This window comes from Lepidochelys olivacea (assembly GCF_965140295.1).
Source record: "Lepidochelys olivacea isolate rLepOli2 genome assembly, chromosome: 16".
Taxonomy (NCBI): Eukaryota; Metazoa; Chordata; order Testudines; family Cheloniidae; genus Lepidochelys; species Lepidochelys olivacea.
The window spans coordinates 23,016,150-23,043,230 of record NC_140426.1 but is presented as its reverse complement, the minus strand read 5'-3'; the positions used below and the strand labels follow the sequence as shown (position 1 = coordinate 23,043,230).

Below are 27,081 nucleotides of genomic sequence, written 5' to 3'. Positions count from 1 at the left end.
AACACAGCAAGTTGGTTGTCTGCACTACCTGAAGACATTATGGTGTGAAGAACACATTTTTATGAAGCTACTGAACAACTTCAAATAGGTAGACCATACAAGAGGTTTTGTTTTTTATAGTGCCATAGACATAAAAGAAAAATGTATGCCGCCACATCACTGCTGTTGACTGCCTACACTGGTTACTATTGCAGTGCCTATTCTTTTGGCTACCATACGTTAGGAATGGCCACCAATAGAGAAGTGCCTCAATAGCCCAAACAATCATTTTTGTAATTAACCTTAATTCTGCAATATATGTTTCAAATACATAGTAACAGTACAAAACAAGTCATAACCAAGGTGTCATTTAAGCTATGTATATTATAATCAAGCAAAAACGGAAAGTAATCTTATAGGTATATATCACTTTACTAGTATGGTATTATTTCATTTTGTTTTCTAACCCTCTTGAAAGAGGAAGTTGCATCACTGCAGCATGCAGAAATACTATTTAGTCAGTCTTCTGCACACTTCCTTTATTAACCTCTTTACTGCTATTGTGGTTACTGCACTTGCAAAGAAAACCTCCTATAGAAAGAATTAATAAGCCTACTTTATCAGTGGTAAAACTAATGGGAGCACGGAGAAGTTGCTCTTTCATCCCATCCACTGTCCCCTCAGCATTTTTTCAATCGAGTAACTTCCTCCCAAAACACTGAAAGCTGCCCTTTTGTGGCAAATAAAATAGGAGTTTAATGAGTGCACTGACTGCATGAGCAGGCCCTTTCAGTTTAATCTTTCAGTTCTCTTTTCTGAAGGTGAATCTTTTCCATTCTCATATAACAAACAGCAAGAACATTTTGTAATATTAATGCATGAAATATTTTAAATATATCTAACTTTTATACCACACTCCTGACCATAGAATCTGAACAACTTAAATTTTTAAAAATAAGTAACATTCTCCACCCACACCAAAAACAGAGTGTCCGCTTACCTGATTTTATTGTAGGACAAATTGAGTTCGTGTAGCTTTAACTGTTTATCCAACTTCTCAATCTTCTCTATTTGATTGTTACTGAGATTTAATACCTCTAGTTTAGAGCACTCTTCTAATTTTTCTATGTACTAAAAAACAAATTATATGTAGTAGTTTGTTAATACAAGATGGTACCTATATTTGCATTCAGAACAGCAGGTTTATGTTTTTAAGAATCATGTCTCCATAAAAGCTACTACAAATCATTATTATCCCCTTTACCATAGAATTGCAAATCTGAGCTCTGAAATTTTGCGTCGGGACACACCTGCAGCTGAACACACCTGCAACTTTCCATACTGCAAAAGAGTGGAAAACTACAGGTGCTACTAGCTCTGCAGTAGACCAGCCTCATCTACAGAAAGGACTACTTTCCACACAAAAAATTAAAATAAAATAAATCCATAAGAGGCACCACTATCCAGAAGTTGAGAAATTACACAAACATGTACCCATGTTTTAGCTTTGTTCCACATGTGAAACTCTCATTGGTATCGATGGTAATTTGTACCATGATGAGGCTTGATTCTGTAATTCTTACTTTCATAAGTAGCGGTTGCAGAATTGGGCCCAGAGAGGTAGACTGGCTCTTCTCATCTACTTAAAGTGTTTTCCTAACCATTATTTCCAATGTTTTAAAATATTATTGAACTTTAATACTATTGTGAATTATAGTTAATAAGAAATTGCATGCAGTAACCCACCTTAAATTTCTTGCCCCCATCCTTAGCAAGAGAAAGATTCAGTGATTTTACGTATGTCAAATTTTCCTGTTTGGACAGGTTTTTAATAAGAGATTCTGTAATGTATTTAACTCCTGGACTAATACAGTCTTCATCTGCAAATTATAGAAAAAGTGTGATTCAACTAGCACTGAAAGAAAAAAAGTGTAATACTTTTGCTTAGTTAGTACAACAAAACAAGGGAAACCTGCATAGAGGCTGAGAAGGAGATACACATTGACAGCAGCTCCAAGAAGCGTTGTGCCTGAGGAAAATACAATGCCTCTGGGAGCGTTGAGGAGGGGCACCTGGTAAATCCTTTAACAAGATGCAGTGTGCATTATCCCTGTGCCAGTCCACCTCCACTGTCTAGTGCAGGAAGATGAAAGGAGTCAGGGCCTCATTTTGCTACCCCTGTACAGTTTCTAGTGCCACTGTTGCTATCAGAGTGCCCCGGTCCTTGTGTGCCAAGAACTTGATTAAGTGAGATTTCTAGCTTCCCTCACCTTTCCCATCATCATCAATTCCTGTTTGGATTATAAAATCTGGGGGCATGGATCATGTGACTTTTATTCCTGTAGCTCTTCAGGGAAAGAATTGTCTCTTTGTTATATATTGGTAGCCCTTGCTACTTTAATACAAATCATAATAAAGCACCATGCAAATTTATGGAGCAAAATAAATATTAATCCAAATCTTTTTTCATCTAGTCTTTCAGCTGAAATATTAATATTACATATAATATGTGATAAAATGTTTTCATTGACTTATTACATATGTATTTTTAATATATCAGTGTCCCTTTAATTTAATCTTGTGTATGTAGTAAATACTGACTTTCTCCAGCTGTTTGATTTCCAATTGAACTTGAAACAAAGATGTCTTGTTTACGGTTATATTTGTACATCACCTTTCACTGATGATAATGTACAGGTCTAGGATTAGGGGCAATCGGTTAATTTATGCCCCCTCTGCTGCCTGAGGGGGTATGCTCTGTATAAAACAGTTCTTAGGGGTTTAAAATCAGAAATATATAATGTCGATATTTGGACTCTGGATGATGCCTAAGCAATTTAAGACAATTTATTATAGGGTAGGCTAAATATGGGGTCTAAAATATGTGACAATGACCCTTTAATACACCTTATAATAGATGGACATGTAGCTAATTTTATTCTGCCAATATTAAATGCATTCAGGGTTGATTCTTATTATTTACACAATACCTTTGTCAATCTGATATTCAAAAGAAGCTCCTACATCACTTTCTACTGTAACATCAAGCTGTTGATACCTCTGTCCCCTTCTTTTGGAAGTTGCAGGTGTGCCCTGCCTGCTAAGAGGAGATGGTGACCTGCTACTTGAAGTGACAGTCAACATTGGACTAGGCGTACGAGAGGGTGATATCTGTCTTTTTCTGGGTGATGTTCTTTGTGATGACCCTTTCTTCATTGCACAGAACGCAGTAAGTCATCTGGCAAAAATCTGTAAAACTAAAAATATATATATATTCAAGATTGTCATGGACTGTACATGTACATAAATCTTACTGAAACTGTTTAGATGTAAACTGAAATACTGTATATTTGTTTTATTTAATGATGTTTATGCACACATTGTCTTGGCATCTGTGTTTGATATAAATTCCCAAAATGCCATATTTAGATGGCACACAATAAAGAGTAAAAAAAACCTCATCTCCTCTCTGCCATCCTACCCTAAGAAAAAGCTCTTCAGCAACAATCCTTGAAAAAAAGATGTATCTTACCCCATTCTCTAATAGTTAGTAAAGTTGGGTCCTGATGAACCACAATGCAGGAAGAGGAAATTCCTCAAATGGAGACCCTCCACTAAACACACACTACTTCCATTGGGGGGGAGGGATATCTTAGTGGTTTGAACATTGGCCTGGTAAACCCAGGGTTCTGAGTTCAATCCTTGAGGGGGCCATTTAGGGATTTGGAGCAAAAATTGGGGATTGGTCCTGCTTTGAGCAGGGGGTTGGACTAGATGACCTCCTGAGGTCCCTTCCAATCCTGATATTCTATGATACTTCTACTTCCACTGACTTTAATGCATCTGGAAGTAGATTGCAAGCCAATGCAGTTAATATTCATAATAGGCTGAGGGCATTTGATTATCTGGTACCTAAATAAAATGCCTTACATAATAAAATATACTTACTCTAGGTTAATTCTACTCATCAACTAAAGGTTCAATGTATTCTTTCTGTTTGTGGAAGCCCATAAACCCACATCCTCACTGTGGAATGATTTTTACAAAATCAAGCCAGGAGGCAAAAGCACATTTTGGTCCACACTTTATAAAGCCAAGATGAGAGCATCTGCCTTTTGAAGATTAATGGTCTTTATCGTGGGGTTTTCTTGCTAGACACAATGTAATCACTCATGTGGCACAAAGCTTTGGAGACTTCTTCATTCAAAAGGGGATGATAACTGCCATGATTGTATAAAAGTCACTCTTCTGGTCCACCTCAAGGCTCCAAAACAGCCAGAAGCTCATTCTTCATAGACGATAGGAATTAAGAGGTTTATTTGTTTTATTTTATGAACTAACACAACATGCACATGTGATTTTACACTGCACATCCACATGTCGCCACACTAAAACAACATCAGTGTAACTCCACACCCCATCACCAGGACTTCATAATCAGCACATTGCTGCACCCTGGCAGCAATACAACTTCTATACAACACAACTTCACAGTAAACAACAGTTCGCAGAAGTGGCACTTCACAGGGCACTTTGACATGACAACTGCACATCAATTCTGCTACCCTCTGACTGACGCACTACGCACACCAGCACCCCTTCCTGTGGCTCTGAGACCCAGTCAGGACATGGGGGGGGGGGCAGTCCCCAGTTACCTGAGGCGCTGGGGACATGTGGATGGGGGGTCGGGCCCCTCTCACCTGAGGCGCTGGTGGGGGGGGGGAAGGGATGGGGGTCGGGCCCCTCTCACCTGAGGCGCTGGTGGGGGGGGGGAAGGGATGGGGGTCGGGCCCCTCTCACCTGAGGCGCTGGTGGGGGGGGGGAAGGGATGGGGGTCGGGCCCCTCTCACCTGAGGCGCTGGTGGGGGGGGGGGAGGGATGGGGGTCGGGCCCCTCTCACCTGAGGCGCTGGTGGGGGGGGGGGAGGGATGGGGGTCGGGCCCCTCTCACCTGAGGCGCTGGTGGGGGGGGGGAGGGATGGGGGTCGGGCCCCTCTCACCTGAGGCGCTGGTGGGGGGGGGGGGAAGGGATGGGGGTCGGGCCCCTCTCACCTGAGGCGCTGGTGGGGGGGGGGGGAAGGGATGGGGGTCGGGCCCCTCTCACCTGAGGCGCTGGTGGGGGGGGGGGGGAAGGGATGGGGGTCGGGCCCCTCTCACCTGAGGCGCTGGTGGGGGGGGGGGGGAAGGGATGGGGGTCGGGCCCCTCTCACCTGAGGCGCTGGTGGGGGGGGGGGGAAGGGATGGGGGTCGGGCCCCTCTCACCTGAGGCGCTGGTGGGGGGGGGGGGAAGGGATGGGGGTCGGGCCCCTCTCACCTGAGGCGCTGGTGGGGGGGGGGGGGAAGGGATGGGGGTCGGGCCCCTCTCACCTGAGGCGCTGGTGGGGGGGGGGGAAGGGATGGGGGTCGGGCCCCTCTCACCTGAGGCGCTGGTGGGGGGGGGGGAAGGGATGGGGGTCGGGCCCCTCTCACCTGAGGCGCTGGTGGGGGGGGGGGGAAGGGATGGGGGTCGGGCCCCTCTCACCTGAGGCGCTGGTGGGGGGGGGGAAGGGATGGGGGTCGGGCCCCTCTCACCTGAGGCGCTGGTGGGGGGGGGGAAGGGATGGGGGTCGGGCCCCTCTCACCTGAGGCGCTGGTGGGGGGGGGGGAAGGGATGGGGGTCGGGCCCCTCTCACCTGAGGCGCTGGTGGGGGGGGGGGAAGGGATGGGGGTCGGGCCCCTCTCACCTGAGGCGCTGGTGGGGGGGGGGGAAGGGATGGGGGTCGGGCCCCTCTCACCTGAGGCGCTGGTGGGGGGGGGGGAAGGGATGGGGGTCGGGCCCCTCTCACCTGAGGCGCTGGTGGGGGGGGGGGAAGGGATGGGGGTCGGGCCCCTCTCACCTGAGGCGCTGGTGGGGGGGGGGGAAGGGATGGGGGTCGGGCCCCTCTCACCTGAGGCGCTGGTGGGGGGGGGGGAAGGGATGGGGGTCGGGCCCCTCTCACCTGAGGCGCTGGTGGGGGGGGGGGAAGGGATGGGGGTCGGGCCCCTCTCACCTGAGGCGCTGGTGGGGGGGGGGGAAGGGATGGGGGTCGGGCCCCTCTCACCTGAGGCGCTGGTGGGGGGGGGGAAGGGATGGGGGTCGGGCCCCTCTCACCTGAGGCGCTGGTGGGGGGGGGGGAAGGGATGGGGGTCGGGCCCCTCTCACCTGAGGCGCTGGTGGGGGGGGGGAAGGGATGGGGGTCGGGCCCCTCTCACCTGAGGCGCTGGTGGGGGGGGGGGAAGGGATGGGGGTCGGGCCCCTCTCACCTGAGGCGCTGGTGGGGGGGGGGAAGGGATGGGGGTCGGGCCCCTCTCACCTGAGGCGCTGGTGGGGGGGGGGGAAGGGATGGGGGTCGGGCCCCTCTCACCTGAGGCGCTGGTGGGGGGGGGGGAAGGGATGGGGGTCGGGCCCCTCTCACCTGAGGCGCTGGTGGGGGGGGGGGGAAGGGATGGGGGTCGGGCCCCTCTCACCTGAGGCGCTGGTGGGGGGGGGGGGAAGGGATGGGGGTCGGGCCCCTCTCACCTGAGGCGCTGGTGGGGGGGGGGGAGGGATGGGGGTCGGGCCCCTCTCACCTGAGGCGCTGGTGGGGGGGGGGGAGGGATGGGGGTCGGGCCCCTCTCACCTGAGGCGCTGGTGGGGGGGGGGGAGGGATGGGGGTCGGGCCCCTCTCATCTCAGGCGCGAGGGGGTCGGTCTCGTCTCGGAGATTGGGGATCCCGGTCCCCGCCCCAGGGAGTTCCCCACGGCTCCGCGTTGATTACCTGGGTTGACATGGTAACGCCTCGCCGCCGCTGCCGCCGCCGCCTATTTCCCCGGCGTTCTGGGCCTGGGCAAGCCTGGAGCCCTCTTGTGGCCAAACCGGCCTCCCGCCGGGCGCTACGACGGCTGCCGCCCCGCCGGCGCGACACTTACGGCGCAGCGGCTCCTTTAAGAGCCCGGCGCCGGCAGCCGAGCCGCCGCCATTTCGGTTTGGTGCTGACGGGAAAGGGGCGGTGCCCGTCGTGGCCGCGCCCCTTCCTAACGGCCACCGGCTCCCCCTTCCACCGCGGGCCCCTCCCGGCGCAGGGGGAGCCGGAGCCGGAGCCGGAGCCGGGCCCTGCCTCAGGGGGGCGGGCTCTTCAGGGAGGGGGCGGGGCTTAGGGACCACCCCCACCAGGGGCTCTGACTGAGGCGGCTCCCCGCAGGGCTCTGTGTCGGACCCCGGTGTCCGGCCCGGCCTGTCACCCTGCCTGGGCTGACGCGGGCGAACTGAGCGGTCCCTGCCTGGATCTCTCAGAGGAGGCCGCAGATCCCAAGGCCCTGTCCGCTCCGGCGCCCTGTGGAGGAGCCGGGCCGGGGGTGGGTCACCGCTTGGCCCGTGGCTCGGGCTGGCCAGTGTGCGGCGCTCCCGCCCCGGGGCGGGGGATCAGGGGAGCCGCCCGGCCGCGTTAGCGTGGTGGAGTTGCTGGAGGTTTGATCTCAGGCGGGGGCGGCGTGTCAGACGCGGGGCTTTGGCTGCTGGGAGCCGCGAGTGCGGAGCGAGGGTCACCGATCAGGGCCTGGGCGTGAGGACCCGTCTCCCGCCAGCTGAGGGCAGACGCAGCGATGTGGCTCGAGTGCCTCTCTGCGGGGTTGGGCCCCAGTTTAGGCTGAGTTATTCCCACGTTGCCTTTTGAAAGGGCAGGTGTCACTCAAGCTTTGGCCAACCTGTCCCCTCTCAACTGTATCCTGAGCAGAGTTGTTGAGGCCCTCCCCAGGGGTGGATGCCTGTGGGCCATGACTGCAGGAATTGCCAGCCCCCATCATTCAAAAACCAGGCGATGACCATGAGATCTTTCAAACATAATACACCTTGTACTCCTGGGGGAATTGTGCAGCGCATGTGAAGAATTTATGTCCCCTGGCAGATTTCTTTGCTTCCCCATAGAAAAATGACTTTCTGAAGGGGGAGAAAAGGGAAGCCACAAAGGCGGTCATGCAGTCCTCCACAGCAGTATTTCTTGAATGCCCAGGGCAGCCAGCAGAGAGGTAAATCACTGGGGCAAGGGGTGGGACTGGGGAAGACTTGGTTGGTGGTTCCTACCCTGTGCCAGGATAAGCATCTAGTCCTGGCTCAACAAGGGAGGATGGGACTTCCTCTTCCCCTGCATGGTATCTGGGACTGGGTCAGACCCACCCCACATTTCTCCCCCAGCTGCAAGAAGCTCTGCAAACTCCCCCTGCTGCCACTCGCTTCCTGCACCCATTGCTCCTCAGCTGCAGGGGGAGGGATACCTATACAGGGAGTGGCTCCTCCATCCACCCAACCCCCATGCATCCAGAGCCTGTCATACCTCACTCCCTGACAGTCAGAACCCCCTCCCCATGAGCCCCATTCCCCCTGTACCTGGACCACCCTGGTGAGACACTTGCTCATGGATCCCCGCCCCGCTGAGCCCCAACCAGCTGCATGTGGTTTCCCACCCCAATGAGCCCCACTCTCCCAGCATCTGGATGGCCCCACTGATGCCCCCCACAGACCTCCCTGCTGAGATCTATACCCCCACAGACCCCACTTAGCCCCAACCACCTTCACCTGGACACCCTGCAGAGTCCCATTACCATTGCACCCAGAAATGCCCCCAACAAGCTCCTGTGCATCCATATCCCCCCAAAACCTATATCCCACACTGAACTGCCCACAGCCAGATTGCCCCACAAAGAACCTTCTCAACCCACACCTGGATCCCTGCACAATGAGCCTCTCCACACTTGGATCCTGTCTTGCTGAGCCTTCCTGCCCACAGCTGGTGCACCTGGCATGGAGGGGCAGGGCCCTAGGTTGTTTCTGGGGCAGGCCTGGTCCTTACGCTATGTCGGGGTTGGGTGCAGCCTCACCACTGAGTCCATGTCCTGGCTGGGGGGAGCTGCACAGTGATCTCCCACCTTTGGGCGGCCAGTGGCCTTTGCTCCCCAATGCCATGCTGGAGCATCCATATTTATTTGACGAAATTTGCAGAATATTGCAGAATTGTAAAATATTGTGTACACAATTTTGACTTTTTTGGCACAGAATGCCCTCAGGAGTAATCTTATATTCTTTGCCTTCTAGTTTCTGAGACTCTAGGGTGCACTCAGTTCATGTTTTCAAGATTTTCTCTGCAACAATGGAGGCAAGAAACTTTTTTCCTAATGCTTGGGCCTGACTTTTAGAGGTGACAAGCATCCGCAGCTCCAACTGAAGTCGATGGGAAATGCAAGTGCTCAGCACCTTTGAAAATTTGGCCTTGAGGGTCAAATCCTACTCACCTTACTTGCATGAGTACTCTTACTGAAGTAAATCAGTGGCATTAGTTATGGGAGTAGGGTGAGTGCAGGTTTTGTGTTTAAAAAGGGAAATTTTTTAATTGTTTTACCAGAATAATTCACAACAGTTGTCTAGCTGATAATAATCACTCCAAAGTGAAGTGATTTTAAATTGTTGCTTTCTGTAATAAGTAATTTTACATACTTAATATGTTACATTTGAGTATAGCATTATAAAGTTATAGGTGGATGCTTTTTGTAGTGTGGGTGATTTGAAATAGCACTTTGAAATATGCAACATAATTCATAATGAGAAAAATGGAGCACTTTCTTTAGTCTCCAAGTTAACTAAAATGAGGGAAGTGTACCTCAGATGAGTGAGATTTTATAAGTAGTTATACTTCATCAGTACCCTGTCGTCTCCTGCTACTTGGATAAAAAAAAGTTTTATTCCCTTGACTTTTAAAATTACTTTAGAAAAGCAAGTAACCCAGGGTGTATGTTGTGCAATTTATGGAGTTCTGCACCTCTATCCTGAAGTCACTGAGGCTGTGCATGCAAGGTTCTGCCCGTGCAGAGCAAATTGCAGTATCTGGCCCTAAATTGCTACCTTGTTTATAGCAATATTTAAAATAATCTACATGACTTTTTTTACATTGGTTTCAAAATCAGCTAGGCTTGTGTTTGATTCAGTTTACAGCAAGCATTGGTACAAAATCAGAAAAAAATGAGGGGAAAGGAGTATCATTGGATTTTACCTTAGATTTAAAAACAGTTACTTGAAAGATTTAAGTTTTACAAGACAGACCTGTAAAAATTTGTTCATCAGTGTTTTTTATTGTTTATTGTATGGAACATCATGGCTTGATGTTCTTAATAATAAGTAATATGAGCTTTATTTTTGTATAATAATTGAAAACATTATAACTTCTAAATATTAAATCCAGTTAATGGTTATCTCCCAAGAGCATTATTAGAGTTTCTCTTGTTGTGGCAAATGTAATTGTAGCATGTTATACTTTTTATAATTTCATGTTATTCTGATCAGAGATACCTATTGTAAACATCTTTTCCCATAAATACTGGCTACAGTATTTGTTTAAGCTTGCAAAATCTTGCACAACTTTTATCTAGTTTGACTGTTTTATAGACTTGTTTGCTCAAGTATTGCACACAGATGGACTGGCAAGTAAAGGTTCTGTCTTCACCACAACCATTTAGAATAAGTATTTTTCTCCCTCATGCTTAGTTTAGAAACTTTAGATGTAGGTCACCTTCAGAACTTAGACTTGTAGACTTGAAGGCCAGAAGGGACCATCATGATTGTCTAGTCTGACATCTTGCACATTGCAGGCCACAGAACCCTGCCCACCCACTCTTAGACCCATAACCTCTGGCCATGGGTGGCGGGTGGAACCCCACTCTGGGGAGGCTAGCCACCAGCTCTGCCACTTCCACCCACGCCCTCCCCACAGCCAGAGCCGCGAGACTAGCCTCCGCGGCCAGAGCCACAAGCCCCCCTTCCCCGCCCCGGAGGAGCCCAGCCAGGCTGGCCAAAGCCCCAGGCCAAGTCTCCCCCCGCCTGGAGGAGCCTGGGGCTGGCTGCAGCGCTGCCATACCTCTCCTCCCCAGACCCAACCCCCCCACTACCCAGGGGAAAAGTCTGTAGAAGACGCTTTTTGATGTGCCCCATGTAGATTCCAGGGTGACTGAGGAGGCGGTATGTGCCTTCTCTGCCACCCCGGAACCTGCATGGGGCATAATAAAGCAAAAACTTCACCGCCAAACCCTGCAACCAGGGGTGTCGCAGTAGAGCCTCCTCTGCCCTATTATACCCACTGTCCATGCCTCTGCTGAATTACTGAAGTCCTCAAATCATGATTTAAAGACTTCATGTTACAGAGAATCCACCATTTACACTAGTTTAAACCTGCAAGTGACCCATGCTGCAGAGGAAAGCAAACCCACCCAGGATCTCTGCCAATCTGATCTGGGGAAAAACTCCTTCCTAACCCCAAATATGACAGTCAGTTAGACCTGAGCATTTTGGCAAGACCCAACAGCCAGATACCTGGGAAAGAATTCTCGGTAATAACTCACAACTCTCCCATCCAGAGTCCCGTCACTGGCTGGTGGGGATATTTCTAACTTTGCAAATAACAGCTGTATTTTGCCTCTTGTACATGAAAATTTGGTTAAATGTCTAGGATGAAATCAAGACAGAGCGATTATTAGAAATTAAAACTGAATGATATTGCTTATTCATAAAATGAGTTATTACTGAATTAAACTGTATGTTGACCATGGTCATCCTTGGTACTAGCATTTTATGTCATCTAGAAGTCTGCATCCGCTTCTGCAGATACCATCTTTTTCATAACAATATGTCTCTGTTTTCCTAGATTTCCGTATTGATGACCCAATCTTGAAAGGGAGTGAAGGGCAGGTGTATGATTTTTGAGTGACCTGCCAGCCTCGCTACAGAAATCATAACTGGTTAAAATAGCCACCAGCATGTATACACAGCTGCAAGCTGTATCCATGTTTATAGGATTTTAATGATGAGCAGCAAAGGCACAGGTCAAATGTATGATTTTATAGTAAGTATGAGCAAGGATGGGGGAGCACATGTGTAGCGCTGGGAGACATGTTTTGATTTGTGTAAGTGGTGAATGAGATGTGTGTACTGTGGTGAGGGATTATTGTGTGTGCTGATCCTGCTGTGGGTGGTTGTGTTGATTTATATGTGTGGAGTTGTTCTGAGAGATTTGTGTTGTTCTGTCAGGGGATTGTGATGGGAGATTTGTATTGTTTTGTGAAGCTGATGAAGGAGGAGTATGTGCTCTGGTGAGTGGCTATGTGTTTTGGGTTTATTCTGTGTGATAGTAGTGGTATTGTGTGGGTAGTTGTGTTGACTTGTGTCTGCGGGGTTGTGCTGTGAGATTTTATGTTGAGTTGTATGGGTGGCAAGTTAACCTTTGAAGAACCATGCAGTTGGGCAAGTAAACCATCATCTATACAGTCTCCTTAGATCATGAACTCATTACAACCACTGAAATTGTTGAATGCAAATTAGCTGTAGGGTAGGGTGATGATTGGTTGAGTTATCTCTAATATCACAATGGTCTGGGATTGTTGGCATAGATACATGCCTTACTGTTTTTCTTATATATATAGATTGTTGGAATACTTAGTTTTTGAGGGTCTTTTATCTACCCTGTTTAGGGTGACCAGATAGGAAGTGTCAAAAAGCGGGACGGGGTGGGGGCTAATAGGTGCCTATATAAGAAAAAGCCCCAAATATCGGGACTGCCCCTTTAAAATCAGGACATCTGGTCACCCTAACCCTGAGACTTCTGTGCAGTGAGGGGGGGAAAATTACACTTCAGTCTCCCGGGACACTCTCTAACAGATTTAAAAGTAGCCATACATCAACAAAAAAACTTCAAAAACAGATTTCAAAGAGAAACTGCAGAGCTACAATTCATTTGCAAATTTAACACCATTAAGTTGGGCTTGAATGGAGACTGGGAGTGGCTGGCTAACTACAAAAGCAATTTTCCCTCTCTTGGTATTGACCACCTCTCTTGGTGTTGACACATCCACCCTGATCAAATTGGTCCTGTCAACAGTGGTTCTCCACTTGTAAGGTAACTCCCCTATCTTCATGTGTCAGTATATTTATGCCTGCATCTGTTATTTTCACTCTGTGCAACTGAAGAAGTGGGTTTGTTACCCACAAAAGCTTATGCCCAAATAAATCTGTTAGTCTTTAAGGTGCCACCAGACTTCTTGTTGTTTTTGTGGATAGATACTAACATGGCTACCCCTCTGATACTTGACAGTATATGCAAGTCTCTCCTGGTGGTGGTGCCTCTTGGGAGGTGTTACAACCTGAGTGAATTTGCCTAATCACCCATCACTGCTCCTATTTCTTGGAGGGTTGTGGTACTCCTCCCCCACGGAATTACATACAGTCCCTGGCTTGCAATGATACAAAGCTTAATACAGGAAAATCTCTCAAAGATATTGCAGGAACTGCCATATCTGTCACAATCTACACCTTTAGGATTTAATACTACCATTGAATAAACCGAACAAAACTGCCTCAAGGCGAGGAGATGACCAAATACAGATAAGTTTTTAAGCTGCTGACTCAGCTGAATCATTAATTTGTTGATATATATTTATTTTTTGTTTTAAGATTGATTGTTAATAGGATATGAGGATACATGCACTGTCATTTACATTTGGAGGAGGAGGTGGCTTGGGAAGGGTCTAGACTAGTGTTGCGCAACCTGCGGCCTGCAAGCCACATGTGGTCCGTCGGGATAATCTGATTGCAGTCTCCGAGACATTTTGCTGACGTTGACTGTCCGCAGTCACAATCCCCCCGCAGCTCCCATTGGCCAGAAACTGAAAACACGGCCACTGGGAGGTGCAGGGGGCCATGTCTGTGGACGGTCAGTGTCAGCAAATGTCTTGCAGTTCGCAATCAGATTACCCTGATGGACCGCATGTATCCCGCGGGCCACAGGTTGCCCACCACTGGTTTTGGCAGAAGTTCTACGGTGAAATTGATACAGAGTAGCTTGATTGATAGTACTGTTTCCTTCATCCTAATCAAGTTCATTGCTCAGTGTAAGGAACTCTTTCTGTAAATCTTCTTCATTGTGCGGTACACCATTCATTTGGTGGTTATATTTTTGGAAAGGTCAGCAGAATAAGACAATTGACAGTGTTCAGATTCTGTGGCAATCAAAAGTAGCTATTGGTAATAAATTACGAGAGCTGTGTGGGACCCAGATGTTCTGTTCTGTGGGATACTCTGTGATTTCCAAATTTGTGTTCATTCCAAATTGGAACAGAATGTCAAATTTCAAAATTTCCAAAGAAATGAAATTTTAAAAAATGTGTTTCAGGTTAACTGAAACATTTTTGTTCTGATTTTGACTTTTTTTATAATATAAATTTCTAAACCAAATGTCATTTTCAAATTAAACAATCAAAACATTCCTTTCTGAAAATGTTGATATCCCTGTAATTGTGCACAGATCAAAAGCAGAATGAAGCCTAAATTAGGGGGTTTAGTTGTGCTGACGATCTTCAAAGCCATAAGATAGGGAGGGAGGAAATAGTGTTTAGTAAAGCAGTATTTTCAGAGATCTGATATTAATGATTAATCTTTAGATAAATACAGATAACACAAACATACTTGAGTGAAGCAGAAGCCAAATACCCTTTCATCAAAGTTTCACTAGGGTTTTTGGTTTCATGCTTGTGCCAAGCATGAATATTTTAAGCTTCATTTGTATTTTGGCTTTTTGTGGAAGAAGTTTGAGTCAGGAGCAAACGTAAGTAAAACACGGTGTGTTTACTGGAAATATTGCTTGATGATGATAGCCATCAATCAAACAACACAAAAGGCATTATGTGGGCCTGATTCTTCAGTTCTTGCTCAGTCAGAGCGCTGATTTGAGTTGGAGTTTTGCCTAAGAAAGGACTGCGGAATTGGGCTCTATTTGCTGTCACAAACCCAAAGGGATATATTCATCTCTTCATGCGCATTGGTGGTTCTGCCTGTGTTGACAGGAGAATGATCCCAGGGTGCTGCAAATTTTAAATAATTTAAAAATAATGTTTGCCTGACTGTCTAAAGTACATGGAAACATATTTCACTGCACTCTTATTTGTAAGCTGTTATTTAAATATGTTTTAAAAATAATACACTGTAGTGTTTATCTGACTTCTTATAACTACAAAAAAAAATTTAGAAAGCAGAGAATCCAGCTGCTTTTGATATTTAAAACCAAGGAGATGACTACTGCACATGCACAGAATATTTGTTCAACAAACTTCAGAAGTATTCTCAACAAACAGACTTACTGTGATTATATACATTGAATGCTGTATGTGCTGCTCTGCAATGATAGCCGTTCCAATTTAAAAAGAACTATATGAATTTAGGTACCAATTCTGCCAACATTTATGTACACGTTCAAGTATAGTTTCGTTGATTTCGACAGGAGTACTCAAAATAGTAAAGGTAATCGTGTGTAAGTTTTCACAGGATAGGACTGGGGTTTGTTTGAGGTTGTTTTGCCCCTATTATTTTACTAGATTATTTTAAATACCTCAATACATATTCACTTGAAACAAAGAGAGTTCTAATCAGAAGAGTTTTGTCTGACACACATACAATCTACTTTCTCAAAAGCACTGAAGGATTCTCTATCACAAAAAATAATTTGCATTTTAAAAACATGTTTATCAGGAGATCGGCCTTTCAAACATTGTTCCTGTCTATAATTAATAGAATCTACTGCAATTTTGAGATCTTCTGATTACAAGGATTAGGCTTTGTTTGATAGCAGGGGTGAACTTTAGAATTGTGTCAGGGGTTTCTCTTTAGAAAGAACTAACTGTGTACTGGGTTATAAGCATACTGAACTTCCCATAACCAGGCACCTATTGAAGGAAATGATAACTCTTCATAAATATAGTTCTCTTGTTGAATCCCCATTTTGTAATTTTTTTTTACTATCCAGGAAACATTTTTAATAGAAAATGTTAGTATAAATAGAAGTAGATCAGATCTGTAACCTGTCAGCTTTGACTGTATACCTTTAAGTTAATTTAAAATGAAAATAAGTACAAAAGAAACTGACAGTTCCATTGTCTGTATGATTTTTTTAAATTTTATAGATACGTTATTACAGCACCAAAGATCTTTCGTATTTTAGCATCGGAGAAAGTGGTAATTCAAGCTTTTGGATATGAGACTGCGTTTCCTGTCAGCATCTCTATTAAAAGTTTTCCAGATAAGCGTACTACTTATGCTTCTGGCCACACCCAATTATCTCCAGCCAACAAATTCCAAGGCTCTGTAACCTTAACAGTATGTATTCAAAACAGTTCTTGTCCTCTCTTATCTTGCATTTGACTGTAAAAATAGGTTGGATTGACTCCACTATGACAAGTATCCAGTTTCTTTAATTGTGAAGAGAAAGGGCCTGATTCTCCAGTCTGCTACACCCATTTTGTGTAAGTGTAATTCTTTTGAAATCCTCCACTATGAAAGTGTAAAACTGGTATAATAGAGTGGAGAATAAGGTGCCAAAAATAATAAAAAAAAGTATAAATATAATTTTGTTCTTTCAAAGTGACATTTTTCTGTAGTGTAGTCACACCCTTTCTTTCACTGGTGCAGTTATGCCCAAGGAGATAAAATCAGCAAGAAAAAAGGTTTGTTCAAGTTTTAATATAAAAAACAATTAGTTTTAGTATAGGAATCATTGCTCCAAAAGAATATTGCTTTAATTATCTTTAATGCCTATGGTCATATCTCTCAATTGTCTGTTTATCATGCTGATGATCACATCAGTTATCCAAACATGTTCTTTGTTTCCATGGACCAGACAGACGTGTTCTATATTTTTTATTGAACTAATGGTATTAGAGATACTAAAGCATCCAACTAATTAAACCTTCAACAAGGAAAAAAAGGAAAAGTTAAATAAGGGACAAACAATGAGTATGGAAAAGATTGATTAGTTGTGTGCTCAATCTAAGGAAACATGCTAACTAGTTTAGGGGTGAAATTAAGGCCCCGTTGAAGTCAATGGCAAAGCTCCCATTAACTTTGATGGGGCCATGATTTCACCCTTAGAGTGAAATGGAATTTGAATGAGTTATACAGTAACTGTATGTAGGTCCCTCTAGTCATGTATTTTACCTCTGGAAATGGCCAGTAAATGGTGCCTCAGAAAAAAGTGAACCACAATGTAGAGCTCATGACCATTTATACATTGTGAACATGGAGAAGAAATTCCTTCATGATGCTGGTGTTGATGAATGTATTTAGTAAATAGTTAACAACAGAATGCTAATTATCGTTCAGATATTCTATTCAACAAAAAATGCAGGGGAAAGCCATAGTTTGATTATTTTAATATTTACCAATATTTATTTGTCTCTCCCCACAATCCCTGGCAGATTCAACCGAAAGATTTGCTAGGATCAGCGAGTTCAGTCCTGTATGTGTATCTGGAAGCTAGTTCTTCACATTTTACAAGAGAGAAAAAAATGCCAGTTACCTATAAAAATGGATTTCTCTTTATTCAGACGGACAAACCCATTTATACTCCTGATCAGTCAGGTACAGTAATGTCTGTTTCTTCTGTTTGGCTTAAAGCTTTAAAGTGAGTCTATGTCGCCAAGGAATTAGGATTTAAATTTACTTTAAACGATCAACCACATTGCTGGATTTTCACCAGTTGCTTGCTATCTAAGCAGACAGTCTATTTGAACATCAAAATAATAATTTGCAGTGTGTTAGCACTTTATGAACTAATTATTTCTTGCAAAATTCCTTCCTTCATTCCCGCTCTCCACCTTACACCATGAAGTGTTTAACACATGTGTAAACTGAGGCACACAGGACAAGAGAAAGATCTTTGCTGAAAATATGTTCAAAAATATTATTGAAGAAATACTTCATTGAAAAAAATTAATTGGATTACTGTCTTTGTCAAGACTGAGTTTATAGTAGTTTCCTCCCACAGAAAAATGGAATGCTGGATCATGGAAGTTAAAGAATTTATTATGGATTTTAATGATTTAATCTGAAGCAGTTGTCAATACAAAATCTGTCTATGTTGATAGCATGAATAAATGGCTCAATGTATTTCTGTAGTGGGGGTTACAGATATGCAACAAATCAAGAATATCCTTTAATACTGAAGATTTTTAGGAATAAATATGTATAGAAGCTTAAGGTTACTTGAACCTTTTAAAATTTATTATAAATAATTCTTACAGTGAAAATCAGGGTTTATTCTTTGAATGAAGAACTGAAGCCAGCCCGAAGAGAAACTGTCTTAACTTTTGTGGTGAGTCTGTTGCAATTTAATTTAATTAATAATACTGGCATTTTGGAGACCGTAAAGAGACTATAGTTCAATAGTAAACCACTGCTATAGTATGAAAAATGATTGATCTCCACATATTTAAAAAATTAACAGTGCTTGTCAGGAAACTGCTATTGCAATTTAATAACCTTTTAGAAGTCCTAAAAGTGACTTAGCACAGTTGGACAGAGCTTTGTAAGTCTTATCTCAAGAGTAGCCTCAGTGGAAAAAATTGATTTACCACTTATCTCTAAAGAAAGGTTTTGTGGGAGAGTTTTCATTGCATGTAAGTTGTTTTTGGTGTTGCCATTTCTTTCATTTCAAATGCAAAGGAATCAATAGTCTCAATATTAGCTTTAGTGTCATTACCACAGTAATATAATAGTGATAATATTGAGCATCATGTGATAACTATCTTTTAAATTCATTTAATTATTGGAGCACCAGTCAGATGTTTTGCCAGAGTTTCAAATTCTGGTGAGTTAGTCACTCCCAAGTTCACAGTTTACTGCTGTTTTAACTCCTGTATCACACATTTCACCAGAGGATTCAATTTCAAAGTTAGGGCATGATCCTGAAAACATTTAAGCACATGATTAGCTTCATGCCTGGGAGCAGTCCAATTAATATCATTGAGATTACCCTTGTGTGTAAAATTATTCATATGCATTTGTTTTTTGGAATTAGGTCTTAATTTTGTGTCGTTAAAATCTCAATGCATCAGGCTGAGGAGTTCTACATGTTGGTGAAGAGTCTATAAAATTAAGGTGCAGTTTCAGCATAGGAATTGTTTCAGAAAAAGGTTTGTTTTCTGTTCTGTGAAATGGACAAAATCTGAAGAAAAAATGAGCCTGATCATGCTCCCACTGAAGTCACTAAAGACTAACTCTCCTCTGAATGTGCCATATGAGCATGTGATGTTCACCTGTCTGTAACTTCTTTGTTTTTTGTTTTTCTGTTTTGATCTAAAGGATCCAGAAGGAGTAAAAGTGGATATTACAGAAGAGGAAGACTTTACTGGAATTATATCTTTTCCTGACTTCAAGATTCCTTCGAATCCTAAGTAGACTTATGTTTGTTTTAATGCCATTTCTCAAAAACGTTGAAACTGCATTTTGCTGATATGTAGGGGACTTGAGTTACATGGAACTTGAAATTTCTAGTCATTTTTATTATTACTGTTATTATTTATTATTTGTATTACTGTAGTTCCCAGGAGCCCAAAACATGGATCCCCTCTGTGCTAGGCTCTGTACAAACACAGAACAAAAAGACAGACAGTCTTTGTCCCCAAGTGTTTACAGTCTATGTATAAGACAAGAGACCACAGATGGCTACAGACAGAAGTACAAGGAAATAATGAGCCAATATTGTCTAAATAGACAAGACAGACTGTGTGGGAGAATGGCTGTATCATAAGCAGAGTGAACTATATGATGGCAGCAAATGTCATGTTAGTTCTACATTTTTGGGGGGGCATGTGTGTAAATGGGAAGGGGAGGAGGGGGAGAGGCATGTGTGGAGTTCTTGGTATTGTGTATATCAGCCATGCTATAAGGGTAATAATAGCCATGCTCTCTCTTCCTATCAGTCAAATCAGAAAGCAGCATTAACAGTAGCCGTATAGGAGGCGCACTTCCTTGTCTTTCTGATGTATATGGAAAATGCCACAGTGGAAAAGGGAGTAGGGAGAAGTGGCAGGTGAAGATATTGATGTATAAAGCTGCAGTTATAGCAGAATGATAGGCCGATCATGTTCCAATGCCTGAGAAAATTTTTAAAAACTATAGACTTCTCTCCAACTCTTCTCTCCAACCCTTCTCTCTTCACTCCGACTCAGGCATGAGGTCAAAGACCCAACTATTTCCAGGAGTGAGAACTTTTAGATACACTCAAACACTAGTGCTAGTTATAGTTTGAAAGTAACTGTATGAACATTTAAACAGGCAATTTGTTGTTGTTTTTTCTCTATATAATCTGTGTGTGTGTAGTAAGGTTAGAAAGATATTATATGGCAAGAATAGATATATTTTTGCAGTAATAAAATCCAAAATAAATGCCTCCTCGTTTTCCTTGAATCCTGTAGGGGATGCTGCAAGTACACTGGGTGGGCAAAGTGGTACTAGTGGAGATTTAGAGCAGAGTGTTTTAACTGATTTTTTTTCCCCTAGAAAAAGTGAACAGTATTTTCAGTTATTTAAAAAAAACTGATTTCACATCCCTGTCAGGTCTTGGGTTTCTCATAACAGTAGCCTTACATCGTTTGGACTGGGGAACCTAAACCCCAATGATTTCAGGCACTGATTTTATGTACAATAGAACCTCAGAGTTACAAACACCAGAGTTACAAACTGACCAGTCAACCACTCACCTCATTTGGAACCGGAAGTACACAATCAGGCAGCAGCAGAGACTTAAAAAATGAGCAAATATTGTACAGTGCTATGTTAAATGTAAACTACAAAAAAAAAAAAGGGAAAGTTTAAAAAAAAGATTTGGCAAGATAAGGAAACTGTTTCTGTGCTTGTTTTGTTTAAATTGAGGGTTAAAGCTGTATTAAGTCAATGTGCAATTGTAAACTTTTGAAAGAACAACCATAACGTTTTGTTCAGTGTTACAAACGTTTCTGAGCTACGAACAATCTCCAGTTCAGAGGTGTTCATAACTGAGGTTCTACGGTACTTATTATTATTATTTGTTTATATTGTGTTAGTGTCTGCGAGCCCCAGACATGTACCAGACCCACTGGAGTTGTACAAGCCCCCTTTGGAGGATATCCTTGATCCGAAAACGTGTTAAAAATACATCTTTTCCTAACACTTTTAACCCAAAACTGACAGCTTGCAGTTTAAGATGCAGTCTCTACAAGTTTCAGAGTAACAGCCGTGTTAGTCTGTATTCACAAAAAGAAAAGGAGTACTTGTGGCACCTTAGAGACTAACCAATTTATTAGAGCATAAGCTTTCGTGAGCTACAGCTCACTTCCTCAGATGCATATCGTGGAAACTGCAGCAGGCTTTATATACACAGAGAATATGAAACAATACCTACTCCCACCCCACTGCACTACAAGAGCTGTTTATTAGTAGATCAACACACAGACCTTGTCATCATGAGGAAAAAAGGTGTATTTTTAACATCTCAGCCAGCTACCATGTTATAACTACAACTTGCCTTATCTACATTAGGATTTTAACATGTGTTAACAATACACATTTTCCTGGTGTAGACATGGATACAGTTTAACACATACCCTTTGGTCCAGCCCTAACCCCAAATGTTTGTTCCAGGATAAAGTGCAAGCATTTGGGGAGTGTCCACACTAGCCATTACAAATATTAAAACTACCTCAAGTTAATTAGCAATCAGCCAACTCTAAATAAAAAATCTAGTGTAGATAAATCTTAAGGCTGTGGAAAGAAGTACTTTTAACCCATCTTAAACTAATGTATGGTAACTAACCCTTGTTACAACTTTACTGAAGACAATGCAGTTGTAGTACATGGGTTAAAAAGGAACATAGTCAAAGTTTGCCTGCATGACTAGGATAGGAACATATGTGCAGCTTTGTGCAGGCTTTTCTCTCACAAAAACCACACAAAACTGTAGATTATTTATTGAAGCAGTCTCTAAATTAGAGTTATTAACTATATTATTAAAAACTATATTATTGGATACAAAATTAATTCTCATCTTGAAAACGTCTTTTTTTTTATAGGTATGGTGTCTGGAAGATTGAAGCCAAGTACAAAAAGAGTTTCACAACTTCTGCTGTTGCAAAATTTGAAGTCAAAGAATATGGTAATATATGATTGTTCCTGAGTTTTTCAATTCTGAATATTAAGTAAGAAAGTAATAGCTGTATTTTTTAATCCCTTTAAGTATGCAATTAAAATCTTTTTAAACATACTTTTGAATCTTTGGACCATTTTCAATGACATCTTTTCATGTTGCTATTGCTTAATATTTAAAATTACATTTAAGTTGTTATATTTAACTTTCTGCTTAATTTTCAGCAATGCCAAGCTTTTTCATCTCCATAGAACCAGAAAAGAACATAATTAGTTCTGAGAAATTTGAGACATTCAGGATTACTATTAAAGCTAGGTAAGGAGATTTGGTCTTGATTTTAATTTTTTTTTTGTCTTTTCTTTGCTTCAATGGAAGGAATCCCCCAGTCTCTAAGGGTATGTCTACACATCAGCAGGGAGCATGCCGCCCAGCCTGGGTAGATAACGTGCTACCTCTGTTCAATCTAGTGCACGAAAAATAGCAGCATGAATGTTGCAGCAGGGGCTAGCCACCGGAGTACAAGCCTGCCTGACCTGCTGGATCGATATTTATGTGGCAAGCGCATGCTGCAGTGTCCACACTGCTATTTTTAGTTCACTAGCTTGAGCAGAGGTAGAGCATGTCTATCTACCCAGGCTGAGAGGTATGGCCCCAGCTGCAGGCTAGATGTACCTGAGAGGTCCTCCCATCTTTTTCCTACCTTCTCCTCAAAAAGTCATATCACTGAAGTCCTTTCTGCAGTGGAAGAGGAATAGCTGCACTTTCCTTCAATACTTATCAGCAGTGGTTTGTATGTTAGTCAGAGGGTTTGACAGAGTACATACAAGACCATCTCTTTTCCATGCCACCTGTTGTTCAGAGCTTGACTGCTTATTAAAAATAAGTGCATATGATATTTTATGTTCAGCTTTTCTGCGTCCATTGCAGTAACAACTTTAAAGGAGTATTTTTATTGTTTGCAAGGTATTTTTATAACAAGAAGGTCACCAGGGCAGATGTTTATATGCGTTTTGGAATAATTGAAGGAACTGAAAAAAGGATGATGAAAAAAGCAATGCACGTAACTGAGGTAAGAAAAAGCTAAGCCATTTTTATTGAGTTCAGGCCTGATACAGCTTCCACTGAAGTCTTTCCATAGAATTGAATGGGAGTTGGAGCAGGCCTTTGCAGGCCAGTGCAATGGTTTGCATTCTCAGTTGTTCAAAGTCAACACATCCATTAGGGATGTAAAAGTTTAACTGGTTAACCAATAAGCACAGTCTTATCGGTCTTAACGATTAAACTCCGCTGCCCCCCCCCCACCCACACATCCGGGGTCCCAGCAGCCAGGACCCTGGGTGCGGTCTGGTGGCCGGGACCCTGGGCGCGGGGAGGCAGCAGAGACCTGGGCTAGGCTTGCGGTTGTGACTCTGGGAGGTGGCTGGCGGGGCCAGGATCCCAGGCACGGGGAGGCAGCAGAGACCTGGGCCGGGATGCCGGGTGCAAGCGGTAGCGGAGCCCCGCGTAAAACGGATGCTGCAGCACCCCCTTTCCCCTAGTTCTCCACCTATGTGAACTCCTTAATGGTTAACCATGTAACCAATAGAATTTTAATAGGTTAAACGGTTACTATTTTTAAACTCTATTTACATCTCTAACATCCATTAAAACTGCTGTTATCAGAGGCATAAAACTTCACCTTGGACTGAAACTTAGTGGATGATGTCTCAGACAGACAGAAAGCAGTTTCAGTTTGGCTCAACTGGCCATTTAAGTAAATAATGTATGTCTATAACTTTCCATGAAATAATTTTTACACTGAAGATTAAAAAGCAAATGAAGGAAATTCAATACAGAATTAATTGTAATAATATTAATCTTTTAACAAGATCTAGACAACTCCAAATTTACCGGGTGTCCTTTGGAATCGCCCTTCTCTTCTCAGGTTAGTCTAGCTTTTTGGCTCAGTCATTCAGTCGTGACACAAATCGGTGTCTCCCTTGAGTGAATGATGATTCCCCCTCTGCATAGATTCATTGATTCCAAGGCCAGGATCATCTGGTCTGGCCTACTGTGAAACACAGGCCATAGAACTTCCCAAAATAATTTCTAGAACAGATATTTTAGAAAAACATCCAGTCATGATTTAATAAATTATTGGTGATGGAGAATCCACCATGACCTTTGGTAAGTTTTTTCCAATGATTAATTACTCTCACTGTTAAAAAATTACATCTTACATCCTCTCTAGATTTGTCTAGCTTTGACTTCCAGCCATTGGATTATGTTCTACCTTTCTCTGCTAGATTGAAGAGCCCTACTGTAATCAAGTCACCTCTTAACCTTCTCTTTGTTAAGCTAAATACACTGAGCTCTTTGCGGCATGTTTTCTAATCCTTTAATCATTCTCGTCACTCTTTTCTGAACCATCTCCAATTTATCAACATCCTTCTAAAAATTGTGGGCTATGGAACTGGACACAGTATTCCATAATTGTCTCACCACTGCCAAATACAGAGGTAGAATAACCTCTGTATTCCTTCTCGAGACAGGGGCTCCGGAATGGGGGAGGGAGGGGCAAAGGGGATAAGATGATCAGATGATAAGATGATCAGCTCCGCTGCCATGAAGTGCAGCCCTTGGTAGTGGCACCAGCCTTTCTGAAGGGGGGGCTGAGGTGGGCCCACCACTGGACCCCACCCTCTGCTGCTCCTCTTTCCCCTGAGGCCCCACCCCCTGTCCAGTCCAGAAGCCAGAGACAGCCCATAGTAAAAGCTGCCTAGGGAGCCTGGGCTGCTGTGGGGACCCCAGACCCTCCACCTGCCCTGGGTGGCGTGACCCGGGGCTGTGTACATGGGCTGGGGGCTGCTCTTGGGCACCCCGAGCCTCGGCCCTGGGCGGGTGGAGGGTTTGCAGTTTCCCACAGCGGCCTGGGCCTAGAGTGCCACTTTCCCTCCCCTTTTGCCCACTTGATCCTAAATAGGTTATAGCTGTTGATTTTAACATTCCAGTCATCCAAATCATCTCACCAGGTTTCAGTAATACCAACTAGATTAAATTTATGCTTATAAATAAGCAATTCCAATTCCTCTTGTTTGTTCCCAGGCTCCTGTCGGTGGTGTATAGGCGATTCAAAAATTTCTTCTCTTGATGTGCTTTGGTTCCTTGATTAATTTTGTTCTCAATATTTTGATTTTTGTGCTGAGTGCTCATATCTTATCTTTCCCTTTTGTTATTAATTTAACCTCCTCCTGACTACTCCAGCCAGCCTATCACTGAGAAGATTGGTCTTCCTTCTATTGAGGTGGAGACCATCCAAAGTATACAGCCTCCTCTCCTCAGAGAAGGTGGACCAGTGTTCCACAAAACCAAAGCCCTCCACTTACTTAGCTCTTGGTGCACTTCCAGAATCATTTGCATTCTTTCTTCCTTTGCTCATGGAACAGGAAGGCTCTCAGAGAAGATTGCTTGGATATGTAGTGCTCTTAGTTCTTGCTGGCTTCAGGGACACAACTTGGAACATCTACTATCGCTTGGTTAATTTTCAGGGGAGTAACTTTGTTCTCCTTTGTTAGAATTTTTTATCCTTGGTCTCTGCTGTAAACAGATTTTGTGCATGTCCACATCTGAGACAGACACTGTACACCATGCCTTTGGAGATTATTTTTAAACTATGTACAGAAGCATAATTTGTTTATCTTTATTTTTGTTTTATTACCAGATAGTTGATGGAGTTGCAGAGGTCGATTTTAATAGTAAAAATGCAGTTAAGGAAATAGGCTACCAAAGCCTAGAAGAGCTAGATGGGTCATACCTGTATATTGCTGTAACAGTGCTAGAAACTACAGGTAGGGTTTTTGGTTTTTTAGTCCCTCATTTGAACATACTTATGTGAAAATCTGAATAAAATACAAAGTTTAGGCATGGTTCCTGGCCCAAGATCTTCTTTTGTGTTCAGAAATCTCCTTTACCAAAAGGATATGAGAAGGATGACTTAACATCACCAGCACAATTTTACATGTTTTTTAAAAAGCGTTTAAGGTTTTTATTAATTTAATTTCATATTGATAAAAGTTTGATCCTTGAGTACAAAGACTCCTCAGGCCTGAGTATAACAAATGGCTTGGGTTGCCATGACACAGGACTACTGAGGGAGAAAATGGGATCCCTGGAAGACACTTCTCAAAAGAAAAATATTTTTTTGTTAGGTGGACTTAGTGAAGAAAGTGAATTTGCTGAAGTCAGATATGCGCTATCTCCCTACAAATTGAACTTGGTAGCTACGCCTCTATTTTTGAAGCCTGGTCTTCCATTCTTCATCAAGGTTAGTTAACATAAGCAATATGATTGTATGCTATAATATATAATGTTTTTTTTAATGGATGTTACTTGAGATCTGCCTGCCCATTTACTCTCTTGAAGTACTGTGACAAGTGGACAGACTGTTTCTGCCAAGGTACTCCTGCTCATGCTCACATTTAAAGAATAATAGCATTTTTATAGCAAAGTTTCTCTGTTCTAATGATCAGGTTCAGGTAAAGGATACATTGGACCAGCCTGTGGGGAACCTCCCTGTAATTCTCAGTGCAAATGTATTTGATGAGCAAATGGATTCAACTGAGTTGGTACCAGAAGGCTCAGATGCTGGGACAAGACAAACAAGTGTGAATGATGGAACTGCTTTATTTGTGGTTAATATTCCATCTTCTAGCAAAGCACTAGAATTTCAAGTGAGTTAAATTCTTCTGACTGCTCTATTTCTTGCATAGTATGTACTCTCTGACTGTTTACTTTGGCCAGTCTGAAATACAGAAGGGAAGTTTTTACACACGAAACCAGTAGATTAGAAAATTTGACAATTTTATAATCTAACAGGGGGATTGTGACAAATATTCAATACTACCACATACGACTGCGTTAGAGGAAAGTTACTTGTATATTAAACTATTTTGAAACTAATCCCTTGCTGACAACAGTGAGGAAAAGAGAAAATGAAAACAAAACAAATCCAAATACAGATATAGGTGTGTATCCTAATTAGTTGCAATAGACTTTTAAAATGAAAATTAAAAAATCCAAATGAATTGCTTAACAATAAAAATCCTCAAAGTGCTTTTTCTCATTCTGGAGACGTCTAATCAAAA

At 43.4% G+C, this 27,081-nt stretch overlaps 2 protein-coding genes and 1 long non-coding RNA gene across 8 annotated transcripts in view; 2 read left to right on the top strand and 1 right to left on the bottom strand.

Moving 5' to 3' along the window:
- Positions 1-3,164, top strand: part of LOC311532178 — a 42,219-nt gene extending 39,055 nt beyond the window's left edge. Inside the window, exon 3 of the long non-coding RNA XR_014714345.1 lies at positions 3,060-3,164. This is a non-coding gene — a long non-coding RNA (uncharacterized lncRNA). The remainder of the gene's footprint in view (positions 1-3,059) is intronic.
- CNTRL (centriolin) overlaps positions 1-7,994 on the bottom strand; it is a 60,002-nt gene extending 52,008 nt beyond the window's left edge. For both annotated transcript variants that reach the window (XM_084650426.1, XM_084650427.1), the window contains exons 1-4: positions 6,755-7,994; positions 2,970-3,236; positions 1,726-1,859; positions 980-1,110 (exon numbers count right to left, since the gene is read on the bottom strand). In XM_084650426.1, the coding sequence (XP_084506552.1) occupies positions 980-1,110; positions 1,726-1,859; positions 2,970-3,195 (491 nt within the window). In that variant the 5' untranslated portion in view covers positions 3,196-3,236; positions 6,755-7,994. The remainder of the gene's footprint in view (positions 1-979; positions 1,111-1,725; positions 1,860-2,969; positions 3,237-6,754) is intronic.
- Positions 7,995-14,503: 6,509 nt separating this feature from the next.
- The window catches only part of C5 (complement C5), a 56,909-nt gene continuing 44,331 nt past the window's right edge, over positions 14,504-27,081 (top strand). For all 5 annotated transcript variants that reach the window (XR_014714341.1, XR_014714342.1, XR_014714343.1 and 2 more), the window contains exons 1-11: positions 14,504-14,611; positions 15,963-16,155; positions 17,253-17,415; positions 18,078-18,148; positions 19,138-19,229; positions 21,885-21,967; positions 22,183-22,273; positions 22,922-23,027; positions 25,659-25,785; positions 26,146-26,261; positions 26,467-26,667. Coding sequence is in view for 1 of the 5 variants with exons in the window: in XM_084650428.1 (XP_084506554.1) it covers positions 14,532-14,611; positions 15,963-16,155; positions 17,253-17,415; positions 18,078-18,148; positions 19,138-19,229; positions 21,885-21,967; positions 22,183-22,273; positions 22,922-23,027; positions 25,659-25,785; positions 26,146-26,261; positions 26,467-26,667 (1,323 nt within the window). In the remaining 4 variants the exon portion in view is untranslated. The remainder of the gene's footprint in view (positions 14,612-15,962; positions 16,156-17,252; positions 17,416-18,077; positions 18,149-19,137; positions 19,230-21,884; positions 21,968-22,182; positions 22,274-22,921; positions 23,028-25,658; positions 25,786-26,145; positions 26,262-26,466; positions 26,668-27,081) is intronic.